Source organism: Eurypyga helias, unplaced genomic scaffold (genome assembly GCF_000690775.1).
Source record: "Eurypyga helias isolate BGI_N326 unplaced genomic scaffold, ASM69077v1 scaffold12527, whole genome shotgun sequence".
NCBI lineage: Eukaryota > Metazoa > Chordata > Aves > Eurypygiformes > Eurypygidae > Eurypyga > Eurypyga helias.
This window is the reverse complement of record NW_010261217.1, coordinates 30,032-45,540: the sequence shown is the minus strand read 5'-3', so window position 1 is coordinate 45,540 and position 15,509 is coordinate 30,032. Positions and strand designations below refer to the sequence as shown.

Genomic DNA, 15,509 nt, shown 5'->3' with positions numbered 1-15,509 from the left:
ACCGTCCATGGCGGCAGGGCACAGCCGGCCTCCCCATGGTCTGCACCACAGGCTGCCAGGGAATCTCTGCTGTGGTGTCTGGAGTGCTGCCTCCTCCATGGACCTTTTTGTCTACAGAGATGTTCTCTCACATCTCTCTCTGGCTGCAGTTTTCTTTTTCCACTTCAACCCCTCTTCTCACGTTATCCCAGAGGTATTACCACTGTTGCTCATGGGCTTGGTCATTGCCAGTGGTGGGTCTGTCTCGGAGCCGGCTGGCATCAGCTCTGTCAGACACAGGGGAGGTTCCCAGCAGCTTCTCACAGAAGCCACCCCTGTAGCACCCCCCGCAGCTACTAAAACCTTACCGTGCAAACCCACTACATCAGTCTTGATCAAATTGGAGCCTCATGCATGAAATCTAATTGCATTTGTGCAGCGACATTCAGCGTGTTCCACCTGAGTACGGACCAACTTGTGCTGTAAACGGAGATTTTTTTCCCTTGGGGTTTCAAAGTGTAATCTATTATTCTGATGATTTTTATTTTAGCAATACTCAATTGCTTGTTAGTCCTGGGCTTTTTGTGAGCTATAAGGTCAATCTGGCAGAGATATCTACCAGTCCTGTTATCCTCTGGAGCCACACAGATATTTTGGAAAGATCTTTCATTCTACAGCAAAAGAGATCCCAAATGAACTTCTGACTGGTTTTATATTCTGGTTTTTAATCTGACAAAAGTTAAAAAAATACCTCTCGGCATCCTATATTCTGATAAAGGATCAAAATGTATGTGATGAATTTGAAATAGCTGAATATATTTGATAGAATCCTGCAATTTTATTTTTAGTAATCTGCTCGTTCTGGTTGTGAACAAAATGACAAAATGCTTTCTTGGTGGCCATAATATTACATGGATGAGTAGGGAAACGTTTGGTCTCCTGTCTAATAGTATTTCCAAAGAGTGAGGTAGTCCTTGTTGAAAGACTTTGAATTCCATTCAGTTCAATGCACTGATCTCGTTTTTCACTCTTAGGTCTCTCTTTAGCATGGATGGAACCAAGGTTCATGTTCCTAGGGAGTAGTAGAAACATTTCTGAAGTAGAACTTTTAGCTAGATCAGAAGAGTTGAGATGTCAGTGTTGGATATTTGTGGTTTTACTGTCAAAGCAAGGAACCAAGATGTGTCTAGTTAGCAAATTCTGACTTCCAAAGATATCTGTGCTAGCCAAGAAAATCCTTGCTGCAGTAGAGCCCATATCACGAGAGGCCTGTGCTATCTAGTAGAACAGCTTTCCTAGAGCTGGGAAACGTAAAGGTGGTGTATGGGGCACAAGGTAAGGCAGTAGTGTTAATCAAGGCAAGGTTCTCAGTGACTGCTGGTTGTAGTAAGAATGTGCTGGAGGAGGTAAGGCAGTGGGTTTTGGTGGGGTTTTTAAAGATCTGTTGCATAATGGTCATTCTCAGTTATGATAATCTGGCATATTTTTTTCTTGTTTTTCAGTGTATGCACATTTTTTCAGTTTCTGAAAGAAGTGGATGTTAACATGGATACTGTAAGCACTAAAGTTGATAGCACTGTATCAAGGCTGAAAAAGAAATATGATGTATTACTTGCACTATACCACAAGTTTGAAAGGTAGTATATGTTTTTCATTTCAAAATTATGAATTCTTTACGGCTGTCGACATTTAAGTATTTAGATTTTTCAAACTGTGTACTAGAAAGAGCCCATTTAAACTGTGTGCTAATATTTACAGAACAGGGAAAAGGAACTCTTTACATGCCTTGAATAAACACGCCTTATTTTACTCCATAACTATTACAATGCTCTGTTAAACAACCCCTTTGTTGCGGTACAAGAACAGCATGACAAGTGGTTGCTAGTCCATTTGCTAAGCTTTTTACAAGTGTAAGGATTGGTTTGCTGTCTAATATTTTTTTAGTTAAGGGAGGTTTCTGCCTGTCCACCCCTCCCCAAATTCTTTTCCAAGAGTTTCTGAGGAGTTCTGGGGAAAAAAAAAAAAAAAAAAGGCACAAATAAGGTAGTCTTTCTTTCTCCCAGATCTGGAACTGAATGCTGTTTGTTCCAGTGTCTGGGGATGTTGCAGAGCCTGCTCTGTTAACAGTTCTCACTTGTAATCAGAGGTAAACTTTCTCAAGTGGTTTAGCTGACCATACAATGAAAATCGAGGGACATTTTCTTTGTACAAAAGAAAATGAATGTGCTTATGGCAGAGCGCTCAGAGCTTTTTGTGTATAACTTGAAAATCAGATTCTCAAATGGATGCTTTATTCAAGGTGCTGTTTTTCCAAGGTGGGAAGTTGCCGCACTCCGTGCTTTAATGTGAAGACAAAGATGATAAAGGCTTTAGATCTTTTTACAGGCTAATGTGTGCTAGCACAGATGAGTATTGGCAAGATCTGATATCCTCTGAGGCAATTTTTATCAGCCTGTGAAATTCTTTATAGCATGTACCAGTAGAAAACTGTTTCATGTTCTTAAGCATTGAAGCATCGTTTCATGATGCTCATATTACTTGATGCCGTTGCTTCAGATCACTGTGGTATTTTTCACCTCCAGGAGTTTGAGTTGCTGTAACATTTTGCTTCCCAAACCACAAAAGGCTCTCAAATATCCCTTAAATCACCCTGGAAAGGGGTGGCAGGTCACCCCTTGGGAGTTTATAGAATCAAGGCAGAAATGTGATAGTTTTATTTATCTTTTCAAAGTCCCATCAGTCACACTTAACCATTAGCTTGGGTAATGTGTGTATCACAATATTTTTGAAAAGTTTATAGTTGCCTCAAAGCTATGAAGTTCTATCGAAGTTTCAGTGGGTAAAAGCAAATTACTTACAAGTCTTTTCTGGGCTATAAAAGTGTCATTGCAGGTTTACACAGGCATGTTTTGCTTTTTGTTCCTCCTCAAACTCTTCTTCACTTGCTTACTTGTTCAGAACTTGAACTGCGGTAATGTCTTCAAATAGAAGGATATGAAATATGTGTGTTCCCCCTGTTTTTATTTATGAATAAACTGAATTTATTTCTTGAAATTACATGTACCTGGAATAATTAGGTAGGACCATTATATTGCAAGGCTTGCAGTGACAAAGCAAAGGTTTTAAAATGGGTGTTCATATGGAGTTCTGCACAGCTCTAGCACATCCTTTGCTCTGTTTTACAAGCCACTGAGTAACAATGTGCATACAAATCCTGTCTTTCTGGAAGAAAATAACAAATTTTATTGTACCAAATTAAAATTGTTGTGCTATGCAAGTTCTGACATAAACTTGCCAGCAACAGCATTATTTCAGCTCTCGCAGGGCTTTAGTTTGTCTGTTGTTAATGTGTTCTCCAAGAGTCGGCATTTTTTTAAAGTTAGAGTAATGTTTTGTGAACTAGCATGTTCTACTACGCTGAAGTCAAAGATGCTACACACTTTGCTTTCAGAAAAGTGTTTAAAAATAAGAATTTATTTTTATCTTCTAGGACTTGTGGCCTTATTTATCTGGAACAACCTAGTAGTGAGTAAGTTTGACTTTCCTCAATAGTGTTTGTCAAGATAGGATGTAAAATGTGTCAGCATTTTGTTTTTTAACCCGTTAAGACTGACCTGAGTCATAGTGTGTCATGTGTTTAATTTAGATTTAGTGGGGACTTTGAATTTCAGTGAGAGATGATGAAAGCTGCATCAGTGATATATATATTTGATCACTTCCTCCATGAAGGATTGCCACCCAATGGCGTGTGTCTTGGCATGGTGGAAAGGAACTTTTGGAGAGTGAGCTTCCTAATCATAGCAACAAATGAATGGATGAAAAAGATGCCGTAGCAACTCCTAAATGAGCTTGCGTTCATGCTGTGACTGGAGAATAGGGCATTAGGGCACAAGAGAGAAAACAGCTCGTAACAGTTAAGTGAATTATCCACGTTCACTTTCTTTTCCAAGAATGATACAGATTCTTGAATGGCTTTACAGAGACTTAATTTTTTCAAATGCGTAGTCATAATTATGTAGGGATTGGAATGAGATTATTAATAAACTTAACTATATGGGAAATGGTGCATGTTGTCTTAACTTATTCCATGCAACTGAAGCATCTTTTCACAGACTATGGTTTAAATTTAATAAATGGAGCCATTAATGCAAACACTTTATTATTGTGTCTCTACAGGATTTCTGCTGAACTCAGTTCTGTATTAGTCCTAAAAAATTACTGGATTACTTTTTTGCTGGCAAAAGGTTAGTTGTGATTAAAATACAGTTATTTTAATGAGTATTATGGGTTTGTTTTATGTGTCCAGTATGAGACTGGCATCCTTATTACCAACATCCATAGTGTAGGCCCAGGATGTTGCATGGCTTTTGTTAAGTACCCAGTAATATTTCTGTCTATACAATTTGGCTATTCTTTTAACTTCTATAGCTTCCTGTGTATATATTTTTTTATGCCTTCTAAGTGGGATGTTGCATGGCTTTTGTTAAGTACCCAGTAATATTTCTGTCTATACAATTTGGCTATTCTTTTAACTTCTATAGCTTCCTGTGTATATAAATATATTTTTTTATGCTTTCTAAGTGTGGGATTTTTTTACTTTGATGGCTCTTATTCTGTATTTGAGTCTATTCTAAGTTGCTTTACAATCTGCCAATACTTTAATAATGGATGAATACTTGAAAAGACTGGTAGGATTTTTGTAATAGGCTTATCTATATTATAAATGTATTAAAAAAATAAAGAAATAAAATTTAATTATGATGATAATATCAGATAATAAATTCCTGAAATTGCATAGTACAGTTTCTCCTTGAAAAGGTGTGATGAAACAATTACAGCAGTCCACGGAGGCCTGTCTTGTTGTATTAATCCTACACAAAGGAATGAATTGTGTATCTTAGTTGCTGCTTACTCTAGGTCTGTGTTATCAGCAAAGTGTGCACATTTCTGCCAGTAAAATCAGTCTTGGATCAGTTGAGCTTCATGGAGCCTTTTTCACTAGAACTCTCCAAGCGCGAGCACAGAGCAAAACCCACAGAGTGTTTCTAGCCTGCCTTTTCATTGGGAATAAGGAAAGCTAAAATTTACCAGCAAGTAGTGGAAGTCACAGGAGAGCCTGCGTGATGCTTGCTAATTGTGATGGAAAATAAATAAAAAAGTTGCGTGTTTAAATAGAGCAGAAGTGGTGGTCTCTAGGTGTTCAGGATCTCTATAGGCTTGCTGAATTTCCTGTGGCAATGCATGCCATCTTGGTATGGCCCTGCAGATCTTCTCTATAATATGAAGTGTAATTTGGGAACAGCTGGAATAATGTCACTTTATAAGTACTCTTCATGTTAATGTTTGTGTGAATTTTAAGTTGTTTCATCTAAATTTGAGAGGCTGAGCATGCAGTGTGGTAGCATGTTTTGAATTTCTCCTCACTATATACTAGCAACTCCTGCTTTCTGAATACATAGCAGCTTTCCCAAAAACAGTGAGGAAGGACTGCATAGAAATAAGAGGTATGTGTAGGTAAAATAGTCTGCGCTGTTATTCCATTATAGTGGAAAGAAAAAGAAATCAGGAATTAGCACTGAGAGGTATGAATTTTGTGCACAGTAAGTTTATTTATATGTATGCTATTTCTAAAGCAACAAACCTCTTTAACAACCATGAGTTTTAAAATCAGTAGCCTTTAAAGAGCACTGTATGATGCTTTCTGAACTGTAATTGTAGTGTTTTATTAGTGAACTTCCAAATATGTATTTTTTTCAACATTACTTTTAAAATTGTAAAGCATCTCACAAGGTTTTCTTTACCTTTTTGAACGTTTGCAGGTAAAGTGTTGCAAGTGGAAGATGATCTGGTGATTTCTTTCCAGTTGTTGCTGTGTGTCTTAGATTATTTTATCAAACTGTCACCTCCTGCTATGCTCAAGGAACCATACAGTAAGGATTTTAGTGTTTTGTTCACTAAAGTAGAAAGTAAATTGGTTAAATTTCTATTAGTGTCATGTTAACAGTCATCGTCAACATAATAAAACTTCTTAAGCTTATTAAAATGGATTTTTTTATGTTAGTTCAATTTAGATGATGGTGAACTTAAGTTATCTGAACGTAGCAGTGTCTTTAATATAATTAATTTTTTTTTTCTATTCCTACCATCTGTTTGCTGTGTTCTCTGCCCATACAAGTTGTTCAGGGGCTCGTTAGAACAGTTTTACTTCGGTAAAAGAATCCAGGTTCTGGGTAGATGGTGACTGAGAACTATTATTCAGGTTTTCTTAAGAGTTACAAAAAGAAAAGATGGTCCTATGACTGTTATTTCACTGACATATAACAGTGTGATGACAGCAGAAATATACAAGATCCTGGACTATACAGGCATTTAATGGGAATACACAGTGGATAGAAAACATAATTGCAGTGGTAGCGCAAAATAAAACGGTAGAGGTAGAATGTACACAGCTTTATTTTTATTACATCCCCTTTGTTATAAGCAAGTGTCTCTGTTTTAAGTAAAAATATAGTGGGTCTTCATTACAGAAACTTCTGCTCAGCAGTAACTTTTTGTACATTCATGTTTTTATACTGAAAACCTGGAAAACCTCACTAAAAAGGCAGAGAAAGTAAGCATTTATGGTCACTTTCAAAGATGAAATTTGTTTTTGTTGAATATTTTCTCCTGCAAGCTATGGGAATAGATATACCGAAGTACTTGGAGCCACAGTCTGCAGAAAACAGTTTTTTTGATTACTAACTGATTTATCCTCTGCTGGCTTTGGATGTGACACTAGTATTTGTAGCCTAAATCTACTTGCTTTATTTCTTTGTTTCGCAACTAAATACCCACTTGGGTTATAATGTCACTGAATAGATGATGTATTCACTGCTACAATCTTTTGATGTCTTGTTTTGGAGGATATTTATCTGACCTAGTAATTATTTACTGAAGGTAAGGACAACCTCATTTTTATTGTGGCAGACAAATCCCTGTCCTTCTGCAGTACTGTTGAATTTGAATTTGTCATTCATGGCAGGAGAGACATGCCACTGCTTATCTCAGGTGTTACAAAGAACATCTTTTTCAAAGGACACTGGACTGAAACTACCTGGTTTCAAACTCTGTGTTCGCCTCAACTTAATATTTTTTTTTTTAGTGACGCTCTGAAGATTAGGAGCTCAGTATTGGAACCAGTTTGGTTCTGTGCATTGTATCTAGAAAAGAAATGCTGTCACTTCAGACTAAGTTGCAATTATGGGTACCGCTGTCCTAAGCGTAAAGCATTAGATTTCTCACTTGAGGTTGTGGATATGTGCAGGTGCTGTGTAAACTGTCAAACAGCGCTTCGTTCTTACAGCACATAACAGAGTGTATTGTTCAAACCCTCGTGACCGAGAGGCTTCACGTTGTGCTAAGTGATGTCAAGCTTCATGATCTGACTAAGGCTGAGGGGATTAAAGATGCAACCACCCACACAGTGTAGTTTGTCAGATTTTCTCAGAAGAGTTGTCAAATACAGGTGAAGTTACAGATGAGAACAGTATGCTGATGGGAGAGTCAGTTTAAACCAACAATATTTAATGATATTAATGCATGTGACCAACATAATTCAAGTATTTCAAGCTGAGAGTATTGAAGCTATTTACTTCAAGCTTAACAAAATGAAATATTTTTACCTCACTAAATTAGGGGTTTTTTTGGTGTCTTCTTCAAGGTGAACTTGTTTGTTCCTGCTTGTTTGCCTGGGGGTATTTAGGGAAAGGAGGAAATTCCTGCAGAACCATATTTCACATTCCCACCAGCACTCAAATCCTGCACTGACTTTATTAACCTTCAGGCGTGTAGAGTGAGGTTACTCTTTCAGCTCCTTGATTTACACTTCTGTGTAAAACAGAATGAAGTTACTCATCTGTGAAAAGAGAAGAGTTTCCTAGCTTTGCAAAAGAGATGCTTATTCAAATTACTTACAAAAAGTGCTACTGCATTCTGTGTGGAATAGCTTTTTAAAAAACAAAATGTCCAAATACTGCTAGAGCAATTTAAAAATAAGTTTTCTTTTTGTATAGGTTTTCTGTAATGAAGGTTTGTTACCTAGCTGAACAGATGAAAAGGGAATTATTTAAGAAGAGGACCTGAAAAAGCATATAAAAAATTTAAATCTCTTGGGTTTAAAAATTTAAATCTTTCTTAAGATGACTCTAACCTTGTGGTGGTTCTGACTATCCTTCCAGAGTCTGCTGTGACTGCAGTGGCTGTTAATGGTTCAGCTCGAACTCCAAGAAGAGGTCAGAACAGGAGTACCCGTACTTCAAAGCAAATTGATACCGATACAAAAGTTATTGAAGTCCTTTGTAAAGAGCATGATTGTAATTTAGATGAGGTAATGCCTGTGTTTTAAAGCCTGTTAGATCTTGCTGCTAAAACCCATCAGGAATTTGCATTTGTTTAAATGGTCTTTTTAAATCTCAGTATTTGTGCCTGCTTAACTGTTCTCTCAAGTTCTACCATTTTTCTAGTAGGTACTTTAAAAATAAATAAATTAACAAAAAGCACCTCAAAAGCAAGCCCTTTGGTATGGGTGATAACTTTGCCAGGGAAACTGCAGCGTGAGCAGTGCAATAGGAAGTTACAGGTAGCATGTGGAGGCAGGGCTGCACTGGTGGGGTTTCACAGCTGCGTCCTTTGGTGAGAAAATGTACACAACCAGCACATTGCTTCTGCGTGGGATATTAAGGACCCCATTCCCCTTTTCCTTCGCTCTATAAATCTGTTCTTGTGTAAAAAGGACTGATTTTTGAATATCCAAGAAGATGATGGAAGCAGAAATGCAAGAGTGCAGGTTCTTTCCCAGTTTAGTTGTTTAGTGTTCTAGCATTGGATTGCGCGCTGCATGCTTGCATATCACTCTGGTTTTGGGTATGTAAGCAATTTAATTTTTGCTTTATTAAAAACAAAACCCAGTGCGTGACAGAAGCGTCTCATTTAGTTTCTTGATTTAAAGATGTGAAAGCATGTATGCATGGCTGCCTCTGCACATTGCTAATGTTATGGTTTTTTTCCTTTTTTAGGTCAAAAATGTGTATTTCACAAGCTTTATTCCTTTCTTGAATACTATTGGTATTGCAGCTTCAAATGGACTACCAGAGGTAATTGGAGGAATTTTAGGACTGTTCAACAACACTGCTTTACTTCATGCCAAATTGCTCAAGTTTCCCTTTACGCACTGATGAAGTTGTAATAAGTGGTTCTAAAATCATCTAGCAAAATGCAGTGTTTTTCAGCAACGTGGCTTAGCAGGGATTCCAATATTCATGAACTATATTTAGCTTTCGCATTTGAACTTAGTAAATGGATTTCCTGAGGCCGAACCAGTGCTTTGGCTCAAAGCAAAACATGACTTAAGAGTTGCGTATCCATGATCTTTGTGAGGCCATTAATCTAAAATACAACTATTACAATATCAGGTCTCTGAAGTCAGTCTATAAATGCCTGCAGTCTTAAATTACACACCTTAATTTGAATATAATTGAGACATGTTACTGCAGTCGTGTTGGAGAGATACCCAGAAGATTAGGCTTGGTTTCACAACTGTCAGTTTGGAGTGCTGCGTCCATGCAGAATTACTTTCACCTTACTGAGCTGCAGCCTGGATGCAGCAGACTATGCAATCACTTGCAAGAGCGCGCCTTAGTAGGTAACTTCTTGCAACGTATTTACATCCCTCAGTCTTAAAATAATAGGTTTAACTGTGTGTCACCAGTAGATGTGGTAACGTGAAAATAAGCAGCTGCTAAAGCCTTTGAAGGTCTGCAAGATTTAGACAAATATGTGTTTTGTTCAGTTTCATCGTGTGTTGGGTGGGGGACAAAGTAAAAGGCCCACTGAAGATCTTAGTCTCTTCCAAAATTAATTTCAGGGTGTCAGTAGTCTGTTTAGACTTTATGTGTATATATAGTTGGCAAGCCTTGTATAAAATTCCAGGCTAAGGTCATTATACAGCTTATTCTTAAATCAATGTGGGAAATCATCCAAAGCTGCTGAATTTAAGCACAGTATCAAAATTTTCAGTCTAAGACTCTGCTGGTGAAAATTCTATAAAACAGTGTAACTGAAGAAAAATCCAGTCATGGCATCCCTGCTCCTGAAACTTGAGTGCCTGAGGGGGTGTTGTCAAAAACCCAGAAACTGTATGGCTGTCTGTCAGAGGTAGTCAGTTCATATATGTGATCCAACTAGCCATCAGTCATAGCTGAGATCATCGGTATGATAGATAATAATATGGGACATGTAAATTGACTTATTTTCATTAAAAAAACATTCAACTTTCAATAAATTTCAATGTTGTTTCCAAAACAATAAAAGCTTTTGAGGCTTAATGTTGGTATTTAATTTGTCTTCACTGTGTGTTTGATGGTCAGGCTTTATGGACTGATGAACAGACTGATTTAGAGCTCTTATTTCTGGCTGAAGGTTTCTTCCCAGTGAGCCCAGTTCAGCCATTTCATCTAAGAGCTGCTGTTTTTGCAGTGAGAATCTGTATTTTCTAGAAATTTATGAAATAGTGGAATATTTCAGACAAAAGGAATGCAGAAGCCATTAAGATAACGAAAAATGAAAAGATAATGAACTTTTAAAATAAAAAATCATGATAGCAGGAATTGAAAGATAATCTTTGATCTAATAGTCCCAATCAAAAGTTTTAACCATGAGATGTTTGGAGCAAATTCATTTGGCAACAGTACGAGGGGATGAGGAGCAAAGCTGGGTAGGAGGTACTTGACACCTTGCTTTTTCTTGGTACTGGGAAGGGACTAATTTGGGTTCATATACTCTGCTGCCTTTTTTGTTGGTTTTTTTTTGGTTTTTTTTTTTTTTTTTAGCAGAAATTTGCCAGAGCACAGCATCATTTAGTATGTTTGAGGGCTCAGGAAACAGATAACTGAGGTGACTGTCTGCTTCTGCAGGAGCAGATTTGGTGACCAGTATCTGGCCCTGATAAAAAAATTCTATATTTCCAGTTCATGTTATTCACTCCAAATAAATAAATGAAAATATTACTCCCCCCCTCAAAAACTCCAAAAACCCAAACCAACAAACTTTTTCATGCAAAATGACGTCATAGCAATATGGGATCTAATCAACTGAGAAACTTTTAACAGCAATTTACAAAACAATTATGTGGATATAAAATAATGGTCTGTGTTTTTGTAGGAATAGGCATGTCTCAAGAACTACACCAGTACAAATATTAATATGAAATGGGGAAACAGAACAAGAAGGTTTGAGTTTGGGTCTTGGCCTTCATCTCCAAACCAGCTGAGATGGGGATGGAGCCGATTGTCTGGCAGCTGTTCTAAGGGCAATCATTTTACATTTCCTGCTCTCTTTTTTTTCTTTGAAGGAAAGATTTAAGAGCCTGGAAGTATTACTTTGATTAGCACATCTAGGTCTCCCATTCTAGCTATTTTTAGCTCTTTTACAGTGTCAAGACCTACATTTCTTCAAAAAAGTCTCATGATCTTGGATTGTTTTCTCTTATAAAAGGTTATCTTTGCGTGTGGGAACAATAATTTTCCTCTGGGTACATTACAGCTGCTGTGTAAGAAGTAACTTTATGAGCTCCAAGGTCATTCTCTTAGCATTTCAGCGTTGTATTCATGAGGTAGGACTAGCTTATATTGTTCATTAAATTGTCAAACTTGTTCCTGTAAAATACAGTTGTTTTTGTGGTTTTTTTTTTTTTGAGGTTGAGGTTCTCTCGAAACAGTATGATGAACTCTATCTCAAAAACAAAGATATAGATGCAAGGTTATTTCTGGATCATGATGAAACTCTGCAGCCTGATGTCATAGCATGGTAATATTTCCATTTACTGCTTTTATAATAGAAAATGTGAACTTGCGTTGTTTCCCACCCCCTCATGTTAAAAATGGAGATCTTTGTGTCCTGTTGGCCTCTTAGGTTTGTAGTTCAGCTAAGGTATTTCTGGTATCACCAGGCTTGCTTTACATTATCATTTCAATAATTTGAGAACGTGTCTGTGACTGCCTAAAATGATTTGGAAGCTCTACTCTAATTCTTACTCTGTGCAAGCCCCTGTCATTCAGGGAAAGCTGAGGAATCATGAGAAGAGGCCGAGGCCAATCTTGCTTGTTGATTTTAGATATGCCCAAGGTGGTGTTAAGGGTCTAGAGCCACCTGGCATGGGGAATGGCTTGGGTCTTCACTGTCCAGATCCTTCTGCCTAAAATCAGATGGTGGTGTTTAGAAGCTGCCTGCTGGGAGTGGTCCTCAGCCCATTCTGATTTCTGACTTGTACCCACAAATTGTTTGGGAAACGGTAGTCTGTGTGGGACAGAAATGTGCCATGGATGGTTTAGAAGAATAAACAATTGAGTGCCAGTGCCCTGGCATATTTCTTGGTACTGTTCAGATGTCATAGACCTGTTGGTACAGGTCCAGAGGTGGCCACAAAGATGGTCAGAGGACTGGAGCACCTCTGCTATGGGGACAGGCTGAGAGAGTTGGGCTTGTTCAGCCTGGAGAAGAGAAGGCTCCGGGGAGACCTTATTGCAGCCTTCCAGTACCTGAAGGGGCTACAAGGAAGCTGGGGGGGACTTTTTACAAGGGCCTGTAGTGACAGGACAAGGGATGGCGGGTTTAAATTGATAGAGGGTAGATTTAGGCTAGATATAATAAGGAAGAAATTTTTTACAAGGCGAGTGGTGAAACACTGGCGCAGGCTGCCCAGAGAAGTGGCCCCATCCCTGGAAAAATTCAAGGTCTGGATGGATGAGGCCTGGACAATCTGATCGAATTGAAGATGTCCCTGCTTACTGCAGCGGCTTTTGGACTAGATGGCTTTTAAAGGGCCCTTCCAACCCAAATATTCTATGATTCTGTTTGATACATTTTTTTATTAGTCATATTCTTAAATTCCAGTGGTTTCTGACAATTCAAAACTTCCATAACTTGATGTGAGTCTGTGACTTTATCTATCCTAGAAAAATAAATTAATTTAAAATTAGATCAAAACAGAGTGAATACCAGCTGATATATTAAGTTGTTTGTAAATAGAATCATAGGGAAAAAAAAGAAGTTGGAAGGGAACTTTGGTTATGTAGTCCAACATCCTGCTCAAAGCAGACCTACTTGGGAATTTAAAGTACACTGTTCTGACAGCTGGAGTGGTTGGACATCTAGATCTTCTAAAAATCTGTTCTGCAGTTTTCACATTAATAAGTCTTTATAGAAAATACTCTTTTTTGAATTACATTAGTTCTTCATAAATTTTTTCTTCCATTTCTGTAGCTCACAGTTGGAGAGGACACCAGTAAAAACCCATCCAGATGAGGAACTTAATGTTATACTTCCACAGACTCCTGTTCGGTAAGTTTTTCTTTTAAGCCGTGTTCTTTTGTTTAATATTCTAACTAGAAATATTCATCTTCAGAGTAGTTATTTCAATTTTAAAGCAACTCTGGGGCTTTTTTGTGGGCTATTTTTTGTTTTTCTCATAAAACAGACTGTAGTTCTGGTCACTAATGATCACTGAGCATGTGGTGAGAAGTACTGAGTGCTCTCAGTTCCTAGTGAAGTTGCTGGAAAACAGAGAAAGCTTTTTACTGAGTTGTTTTAAGAAGCACGAGATGTCTGTAAGATATTTTACTGTATTCTTGTGAGAACACAGCTTTATACTTCCGTGGTAGTACTTTTGTCTGCTGCACCTCCGTTTTCCTTTCCCATCCTTACTCTAGCGCTGTATCTTCTGGCTTCTTTTCCTGATACCAGAATATATAGGCACACACATTTCTTCTCCCATGATCTTTTTCTTCTTGGCATTGTTTTTTCTGAATGGGAAGATTAACATTTCAGAGTAGCATCATTTTTTGGTCTGTTGGGGAAAACAGATTTGTTAGAAATTTGGCATTAATTGGAGGTTGTTTGATGAACAATCAAATGCAGAAAGACTGCAAGTTTGAATTCACTTAACCAAAGGAAAGGAGATTTGCATGTACCATTTTTATCCTTGTGCCACGTAGGTTTATTTGACAAAATCAGCATGTTTTTGCCTGGACACTCAAACAGCTGTGTCACTGGAATGCTTGTGTGCTGTGTTGGCAGAGAAGTGTCTGCACATGCAGTCGTTCTTAAGGTGTCGGGCTTAAAATCGGACAGCAAAGTTCTTGTTCCATGGTGGTTATAAAAATGCCTTTCTTTTTAGGATGCTGTAGAGATGAGAGACGTTGAACTACTGTGCCCGTAACTCTTACCTCAGTTTTCTCAAATGAGTAAAATTATTTGTGTTTTTAATAAAAAATACTTCTACAGTGTTTAGATGCTTGTGGAAGGATGAATTAGACTCTGGGCTTGTGTATCCACTATAAATCTAATAAATGCTATCTGCAGAAACTAATTGTTTTCTAGCCAAAAGAGCAGCAAGTTTCTGAAAAGCTTCTTCATAAAAATAATAGGAGACATGCAGCTGAGGTAGATGTTGATTGGTATATGAAATAACTTGTATTCACCTCTGACTGCAGAAGGTTTTATTTGATTGTCTTATACCTGACAGTGGTGCTTTGTTAGCCATGAAGGCATCAATTTGCCTTTCGGTTCCCAGACTGAATGTGTGACATCTCTAACATGCAGTGTATTTAAGGAAGTAATTGACAACAAATGCCATTTTTGACAGATAGATATAGTTATTGACACTTTTCAGTTATACTACAATTAAAGCCCTCTAACACTGTGAAAGGTGCTTCATTAATGTTCCTGAAGTCTTATTAACAAAGTCCAGGAGTACCGAGTTTCTGCATTGCTAAAAATGTGAGATGTGCTAAATCAACTTTGATCGTGAGAGGTTTAGATTCTCTCTCCATCCACACTTGGACTTTTCTCTGAGTTTTCCAAAACTGTTGTCATTTAAGACAGTTCGAGTGAAGGCTTATCCACCAGCAGTGATTTGGGCTGCAGTTAACTGCTTTTCACAAAGCCACAGAGCTGTCAGTAGATGGCAGCAAACCTTTGGTCACCTGCGGAGTGTGGACAGTGGCTCACTAGCATTCCCTGAATTAAGTGGAGCCTCTTACAGGTTATGTTGAAACACCACGCTTATTACTTTCAGTCTTCTGATACTGTCTTCTTTCTGGACTGAGACACTTAGGATCTGCTCTAAAGCCTGCTGAAATTGGTGAGAAACTACTAATTTTCATCACTGGATTTGTATCTGGTTATTTATACAGAAAACAGTAGATAAAATGGGTGTAAGTACTAGTTCAGAGCATAATGAGAATGAGTCGTGTGTTTTCATTTTAGTTTTTTTCACTGTCTTCTCCTTTTCCTTATCACTAGTAGAGTTTTGGCAGAAGTGATTTTACCAAAACCTCCTACAAAGCAGATTAACGAGAAGTGTGTATTTGCACATTATAGTTATAATGATTTTTCTTCTTTCTCCACTTATTTTCTTAGTGGTATGAACCAAACTGAGGTTAAATAGCACAGAAATTTAAAACAAACAAATAAAAGCCCCCCCCCCCCCCCAACAC

At 37.8% G+C, this 15,509-nt stretch overlaps 1 protein-coding gene across 1 annotated transcript in view; it reads left to right on the top strand.

Moving 5' to 3' along the window:
* RB1 (retinoblastoma 1) overlaps positions 1 to 15,509 on the top strand; it is a gene marked incomplete at its 5' end in the record, with an annotated part of 29,681 nt that overhangs the window by 1,652 nt on the left and 12,520 nt on the right. The window contains 8 exons of the mRNA XM_010155303.1: positions 1,482 to 1,616; positions 3,470 to 3,508; positions 4,156 to 4,223; positions 5,799 to 5,909; positions 8,196 to 8,344; positions 9,033 to 9,110; positions 11,711 to 11,820; positions 13,276 to 13,353. Of these exons, the coding sequence (XP_010153605.1) occupies positions 1,482 to 1,616; positions 3,470 to 3,508; positions 4,156 to 4,223; positions 5,799 to 5,909; positions 8,196 to 8,344; positions 9,033 to 9,110; positions 11,711 to 11,820; positions 13,276 to 13,353 (768 nt within the window). The remainder of the gene's footprint in view (positions 1 to 1,481; positions 1,617 to 3,469; positions 3,509 to 4,155; positions 4,224 to 5,798; positions 5,910 to 8,195; positions 8,345 to 9,032; positions 9,111 to 11,710; positions 11,821 to 13,275; positions 13,354 to 15,509) is intronic.